At 44.1% G+C, this 7,901-nt stretch overlaps 1 protein-coding gene across 2 annotated transcripts in view; it reads right to left on the bottom strand.

Moving 5' to 3' along the window:
• Positions 1 to 1,333: 1,333 nt before the first annotated feature.
• NAA80 (N-alpha-acetyltransferase 80, NatH catalytic subunit) overlaps positions 1,334 to 7,901 on the bottom strand; it is a 31,231-nt gene continuing 24,663 nt past the window's right edge. The window contains exons 1-3 of one of the 2 annotated variants that reach the window (XM_068112986.2): positions 3,672 to 3,691; positions 2,909 to 3,360; positions 1,334 to 2,810 (exon numbers count right to left, since the gene is read on the bottom strand). In XM_068112986.2, coding sequence (XP_067969087.2) covers positions 2,091 to 2,810; positions 2,909 to 3,271 — 1,083 coding nt within the window. In that variant the 5' untranslated portion in view covers positions 3,272 to 3,360; positions 3,672 to 3,691 and the 3' untranslated portion in view covers positions 1,334 to 2,090. Of the gene's footprint in view, positions 2,811 to 2,908; positions 3,361 to 3,671; positions 3,692 to 7,901 lie in introns of those variants that run through there. The other variant, XM_068112985.2, reaches the window with a different exon arrangement.

The raw sequence follows: 7,901 nt of genomic DNA, 5'->3' as shown, positions 1-7,901 counted from the left end.
CACTTGTTACCTGGGTAATGCAGGTACTGTATTACTGGGGGTATATAAAATTGCCAAAGTATGTAATCATGAATACTGTAGAAGCTGTTTCCCACCCCTTCTTTCTTCCAACACTTTGTTCTTCCAAGACCATAGATTTATGATGAATTTATACTATTCTCGATAAATGACCAATTGACGCGTGTACTGTTTACTGTGATGCATATTATGAACCCATATGCCAAATTTGCAGCTAAGAAAGAAAAACGAAGACACACCAATGTTTCTTATTGCCCAAAGACCAAAACTTCCATGCTGATGATCACATCATCCCAGAATTATTTGCTGTATGGTTGCTACTCATGGAGCTAGCACATAGAATGGATCAGGACATAACAGGGCAAAAGGAACAGTAAAACAGAGTGGGGAAACACCAACAGCAGGATTGAGGGACAAAATAGAGGGAGACTTGGAGAAATAAGGGATGTGGGAAAGAATTAGGGGTAGGGGCGGATGCATGTGGTGGACAAGATGGATGCAGAAACAAACTCTCAGGAAGGAAAGACTGGAAAAGATGAGCTTGGGGGGATGATGAAGGATTAAGGGGGTATAGAAGATCATGGTTTTGGATGGGGATGATACGAGGTGGTGTTGAACAGCTGGCTTGAAGACCTGGAGGGAAGAATGAGATTGATGAGAATGTGGAAGTTGATTCCACAGGCAGAAAAAAATAGGAGCAAATGAGTGGAGGTGAGCAATGATTCTGGATTTTGGGAGTTTCTAATTTTAAAAAGGTTTGTTCTAATTGTAAGTACTGCATTATAACAGACTATGGTGAAAATAATCAACGTGGTTTGTCTTTAAATACCAGGAAGAGGTCACCAATGTTCGAAGCAAGTTCACAGAGGTGGCTCATTAATTTATCCCAGGTGCAAGATTTTGTAACTTCCACAATGTAATATACACATGGTCCAGCAGGATAGTCTACTTAGGTGTACTCACACTCACTTTCCAAGCTGTCTAGCCTGGGTTCGAATCCCGACACAGCTACAAACTGTCATCCTGGTGTTTCACATGCAGGGTGATTCCTCAATGTGTTTGCTGTCCGTCCCTGGGATGGACGTTAAACTGCCGGCATTAGTGAGTGGACATTAAAGATCCTATGTCTGAGGCATTTCATTGACCAACAGAACAATTACAAAATGGTTTCTCATTGATATCATCTGAAAGTCAAAGATTGGATAAAAGGTTAATTTCTAAAGTGCTCCCAAAATTGCCAATGAATGAAAAAAATCATTTGTTTAAACCTATATTTTTCCATGAATAATTTAGCACATCTAAAGAAAGAATCTCCTTTTGCATCAATAATCTTTATTTATTTTTTAAAGACATTATTCCACTTTTCCCTTAAAGAACACGATTACATGCATACAAACCCATGAGCGATGTCCACATGCTTATACACTTTAATATTGCACTAACCTGCACTAAATCAAACCATGTCAGAAAGGCATCTTTTTGGTTAAATAAAACTTTTTGGTTTGGAAGAAGAAGAAGAAGAAGAAGAAGTAGCAGCAGAAGAAGCAGAAGCAGAAGAAGAAGAAAAAGCACTCCTTTTACTTCTTCAGACACACATGGGCTGCCAATTCCATTTTTTTCTTGGCTGGGGACAATCGTGGATGGTTCGTTACTCTGGTGCAGTATAGTCGAATGGCTTATTACCCCAGTAAGCTGGTACTCATTTTGCCGACCTCAGAAGGATGACAGACTGAGCCAACCCACCTGGTATTATTTTAACAGCACAACAAGGGTTCCAACTCAGGACCCTAAGATCTTAATCCAGCCACCTTAACCGTGAAGCTAACAACAGGCTTCTTTGTTGTAATGTCTACTGTAACTTATTATTGCAGCACAAGGAGTGACGAAATATCTGGTTAAAACTCACTGGGCCTTATCATTCATTACTCATAGAAATGAACCATGTGGTTGGTTCCTGAAACAGCCAGCATTAGATTCCACCATTGTTAAACATCAGAGATGGTGACCAAAGCGCAGATCACAGGAGGCACTGAACTACCACATATTATGATGCACTGCGATCGTTATAACAGTTAGATCCGTTTGAACATCCAGAAGATGGGCCTTCCTTTTGCATCTCGATAGGGTGTGGAGTCCAGTGTCTGAGGCAAGCGGGAGTCGTACACAAACGAACCAACTCTTTCAGCCGGGGATAGTGGAACGTAGTCAGGTGGGGGTGGAGGTGAGTAGACCAAAGTACGTCTGGAATGTAAAGGCATCAACTTTGATGTCAGCATGGGTGGTGGTGGTGGCACCAACTGCTCAGGGCAAGTTTTATCTACAACTTCGGATTCAGTGTCACAGATTAAGGGCTGAAAACTTGATGATCCTGCCTGCTTCGTCGTCTTCTGAGAATCGGAGCGTTCAGTACATAAATCTCCTTGAGAATTGTGGGACATCAAATTGCACTTATATCTTTCAGAGTAAATTGGTGATGAGGGAACGTCATGCAAAGCTCTTTCTGATGCGCCAGACAACCTTTGCAGAAACGACGAGCTAACGAGCTTCCCGACGGGTCTTTCCCCATCCACAGGTGCGCAGAAACTGTAGCCAATGTGAGCATAGAAGTGCTGTTTGTCGTGCGTGCTGAGATGCAGTGTCTCAAACCCTCGGGTACGTGCATATTTCTCCGTTGCCTCCATGAGCCGCCGGCCGTATCCACGACCTCTCACACATGACGGCACGATGACAGACTCCACAAAAAGGCCATTGGGAAAACTCAGCACTCGAGACAGCTTGGAATGGCCAATCACCTGAAAGTACATTGGTTAGCACTCGATCAATTAGGCGATGCATATTTCATCCATAAGGACAAAGGTTAGAAATGGTAGAGTCATAAAAGTCTACGTACGGTGAGATTTTTGCGCTGCCCTGTGGTGGGGCGAACGAGGACGAGCGAGAGGGGGAAATCGTGACAAGAGCGGCTCAGGGAGACGAGGCGAGCGGTCGGACTGAGCCTCCACTCACGGCTCAGCAACTCGGCACACTCTTCCATCAACTCGGGAAACTCGTGCAGCGGCACAATTAACTCTGCTTTTCCTTTCGCCTCCTTCTCAATCACCGTTCCTGTTTCGGCCACATCTTCACACGCACCTGCCTCAAGCCCACTCTCTCGCTCCGTTGGTACGGCGATCTCATGGGGACGCTTACCGATATCCATCAATATAGACATATCATGAAAACGTTGAAAACAAACTTCACCTTTTCTGTGCATCGTCCTCCTAAAATGTTATCGCTCTCTCTCTGTATTCTTCTTGTATTGGTAAGCCATTTGTTTGTTCCATCGCCTTTCTTCCAAAGGGTCTGCACATCAACACGTGAAAAAAACAATCTTCAACACAGTATCGCTCAGAGTATAAATTCACAACTTTAAAGTGGAACGTGATCGTCGATGATGAATTTTTTTCCCACTTTTCAGGTTTCAGGTTTTCCACGTAAGCAGGTTCAGCAAATGTTCCAAAATACATATTGCCCTGGAGCTGACAAGTTTGTCTGATGTGTTTCCAGAAGTATACAACACTTCGTTTTTATCAAGTTTTGAGCCTGAAATAAGTTTATAACCTCTTGTAAACACCAATCGGAGCTTTAGAAAGGTTGCAGTACACAGTACACACCAGTCTGAATAGTAAAACGTATTGTTACGGATTTTGTCTTGGGGGGGTATTGTTACGGATAGGCGATAGGGTTATTTCATAGTGCATGTCAGCACAAGCGTGTGTAATCTTTACAATTAAAGAGAAGTGTCGAGCAAAGTGTGAAGAAAGCTCTCGTCTTTGCCACCCCAGCATTTATCCCCTCCCCACATTCTTGAACTTTCCATGACGTTTCTGTCCATGTATGGTGTTTTCCTCTCAGTAAGCAGCCAATCGGCATAGTCTGCCGGCATGGTGACTGGGGGTGACCTGAAGGCTAGCAAACATGCCGTGGGGTGCACGATGATGGCACGTCTGGTACGCCATCCAATCAGCGCATCACACGAGTGTGCTCAACCTGCGCCACTATAAAAGGAGCAACGCAGCGTGAGGTTGGTTCATTCTTGTTCTGGCCTTTCTGTGGTGTTCCTACACTTTGGCTTTGGGTGTTCTGGTTCCAGTTTATTCTAACTCTCATAATGTGGCGTCCTCCCACACAGCTAAGTGTACCCACACAGCGCTCTGGTGGTTCTCTCTCTCTGGTCAAGTGAGCAGAACGTGTGGATGTGGGCAAGGACAATCCCTAACCCTAACCTGCCACTGCATGGTGATCATTGGCACACGAGATAGGTTCCATTCTCTTATCTCTGTCTTTTCTATCTCCTGCTGAGTTCTGTGTTCCCCCGTATTTAACATCCACCAACTAATGTAGGCAGATGGGAATCCCATTTAACATACACCTGAGGGACGGCACACACATTCATGAATTACGCTACCTGTGAAACACTGAGATGATAGTTTATAGATGGGTACGGATTCAAACCCAGCCTACACGGGTTAGAGCTGAGTGTGCGTACCTCAAGGTCATCTTGCCAGCCCATCAATCAGTTAAGGGATTCATTCATTAGGTTTTGGAGTGGTTCCACGTGCCATTGGGTATATATTTTAGCATTTATTTGATAGTTACCCTTGCTAAGAAACTGCTCCAGTCGTACCAACGCTCCGTAAGGGGCATCATACATCCATCAATGTGTGCCGTCCCTCAGATGGACGTTGAACTGGTAATCCCGTCTGCCAGCATTAGTTAGTGGACGTTAAAGATCCCATGGTGCCCTTCACGAAGAGTTGGCGAGATATCACGGCATCATGGGCAAATTCCAAATTCCTACCTTAAAACAACTACCTGGAAAGCAATGGCAAACCACTCAGTATAATTCTTGCCAAGAAACTGCTTGAGCAGCACGGACACTCTGTAACAGAGTATGGTACATCCAAATCAGAATGTCGTGTCTTCCGCATGAGTGTCTGCGTCTTCTTCTTCCTCCCTTCCTCGTTTTATTTTAAATAAACCGTTTGCTAATTAGAACCTGTGTGTGGTCATCAAAGGGAACGGGCTCCATAGTGAATTGAAAATTGGCAGATATATCATTAAGTCGGGCAGTTTTGCATCCGCACATTAAAACGCATCCACACGTGAATTTCTGAAAAAGCTGCGCTCAGCTATTGCTGTCGGCTTTGCCACGGTCGTGTGTCTGAAACGCCGATTTGCACCCAAGTTATCCGGGTAGACATGGAGATCTCTCGTTCCTTACACACATGAAGACGCACGACTTGAAGACATCCAACTGTTACAATATATTTTTCACGGTCGGATAATTTGTTTTTCTAAACCTGCCTGATTTCTCCAAGAAGGTGCATGTGACTTTGGGTTAAAAAACGAAGAGGAACATTCTAAAATGTACGTTCTCTGCTTAATGGAGTGCTCTATTCATACAGTGATATGAAGTGAGAAAACAGATTGAATACAGTAAAAACAAGAAAGAGCAATCAGAGATTGCAGACCCCCGCCAGGATGTGTTTTCAGTGTTTTTTAAGGCTTTTGTGTTAAAACAAATATGGCGGCCGAACCACGTGACCGATGATGTCATCATTATTCTTTAATCCACCAATTTATCCCTAGATTATGCGCAAGAAATTTCATCTTGATCGGATGAAGTTTTGTACTTGTCGAATTATGACGTCATAATGGAGGCACCTATGACATCATCATTAACAGATGTTATTCCACATGGAGAGTTATTTACAATGAGCCATGTCTCAATTTTTTTGATGCAGCGCTTTCGGAGATATCGAGGTGCAAATGTTTTCGGTTTTTCCAAGATGGCGGCCGAACCACGTGACCTATGACGTCATAATTATCATTAAAAATTCATACAGGTTGGGTAGCACCTATGGCGAAAATTTCCTGTCAATCGGGCCAACGGTTGCAGAGAAAATCGTATTTATTCTGTGCGGACAAACAAACACACAGACAAACAAACAATTGGACTCAAATGCAATACCCTCTCCTCAGGCGAGGGTAATAATTTGACTTTTACACTTAACAAAAGCAGTGCTATCGGATTTGTTTACTGTCTAGGGTTCATTAAGGAGGTTGTACACACATTAGAGAAAGGTTAGCAGACAACATTGTACTTTTACATCAATTAGACTTGCTTACCCCACGATTACTGCCCAGTAAATAATTTGCAGACATTTCCCTGTTGGGGGCTGGTAGGATGACTGAGACCTATGCACACTCGCCTTTGACATGTCTCGCTCAGGTGTGAATCTCGACCGGGGTATAAACTGTCATCCTGGTGTTGCGAGTGCAGGGCGATCATAAATGTGTGTGCCACTGCTCGGAAGGCCCTCCACTCAGTAGAGCGCGTATCTCCGCCAGGCTGAACAGTTCACATTTTGTATCCCACTGATAGGCCAAACCTGGACCGGACTTGAACCAAAATCGAATCACTTGTTCTTGTCACCACATCACCCACCTAGTTTTGTCATAACTCATCCACAAGCTTTCAAAATATCGTGCTATATATTGTTTTTGGCCACATTTCTCAATGACCTGGACACTTTTGAAAATACACCAAGATACCCGACATGCTTTCCATATGCGATGTTAGCGCCACATCTTTGGGGTTTGATGGTATGACCGAGTCTTAAACAGGACCAATTGCAAGATCACTAGACCTGGCCTGATTACAATTGATATTGCAAGGAGACGGTATTCCCTGTTTGGACATCATGTCCGCTGCTTAAGTGAACATGCACCGGCCCAAATCCTGGAATTTGCCACAAATCCTTACCATGGTCACCGACCTGATCAAGGTTGGCACCATTCTCGAGGACCCCCCAAGACTCTCTTTGTTACGCAAAAGCTCTCTTGGTTCCCAAGACTCTCTTGATTGGCCTTAGCCCACATGAATGTTGGCAGAAGGTGGAACACCGACAGTTATGGGGGTCGCTGGGCCCCTTAGTTGGGCATGTTAACATCGTATAACTTAGTAGTAGTCTCAATGGTGAACAATCACTTTTAAAATTCTCATATCCAGATTTGGACCTTCTCCAAAATCGAATCAATTCATCCTTGTTAGTTGATACACTCCCAAACTGTCCACCAAGTTTCGTCTGAATCCGTTCATTACTTTTTGAGATATCCTGCTCACAGACATGGGTGAAAACATAATCTGTGGCAGATGCAATGAAACATGTTTACAACAACAACAACAACAACAACAACAACAACAACATGCATTTTAAGGCCATTTTCCCTGCTAGAGCGGGGGTTAGCCTTGCGGTCCCCATGACAATCTTCTCCATTTTGCCCTATTTTCTGCATCTCTCCTTGTTAACCCCCTTGCCCGCATTTCTTCTTCCACCATTTTTAGCCAAGACTTTCTCGGTCTTCCCCGTCCTCTACTTCCTTCTACATTAATTTCCATCACTCTTCTCAACCAGTCACTTTCATCCTTCCTCAACACATGACCAAACCATCTCAACCTGTTCCTCTTCACAGCATCAATCACAGGCAATATTCCCATCATCTTTCGCAATTCATCATTTGTCTTCCTCTCTCTCAACGATACTCCGCACATCCATCGAACCATTCGCATTTCCACCCTTTCCAGCCTTCGTTGCTGCTCTACGTTCATTACCCATGTCTCGCTCCCATAAATCATAACACTTCTCACACATGCAGCATACACCTTTCCCTTCAGCTTCAGCGACACTCTCCTCCTCATCAGCACGCCACTCAGTTCCCGAAACTTCTTCCATGCACATCTCACTCGAGCAACCGTTGCCGAGTCTGATCCACCTTCTCCATTCAGCATGTCTCCGAGGTAGCAAAATGTTTTCACACCTTCCAGCTTCACGCCGTCT

This window comes from Myxine glutinosa, chromosome 4 (assembly GCF_964187855.1).
Source record: "Myxine glutinosa chromosome 4, kmMyxGlut1.1, whole genome shotgun sequence".
NCBI lineage: Eukaryota > Metazoa > Chordata > Myxini > Myxiniformes > Myxinidae > Myxine > Myxine glutinosa.
Note: the sequence above shows the minus strand (reverse complement) of the source record. Positions and strands in the feature narration are given on the sequence as shown.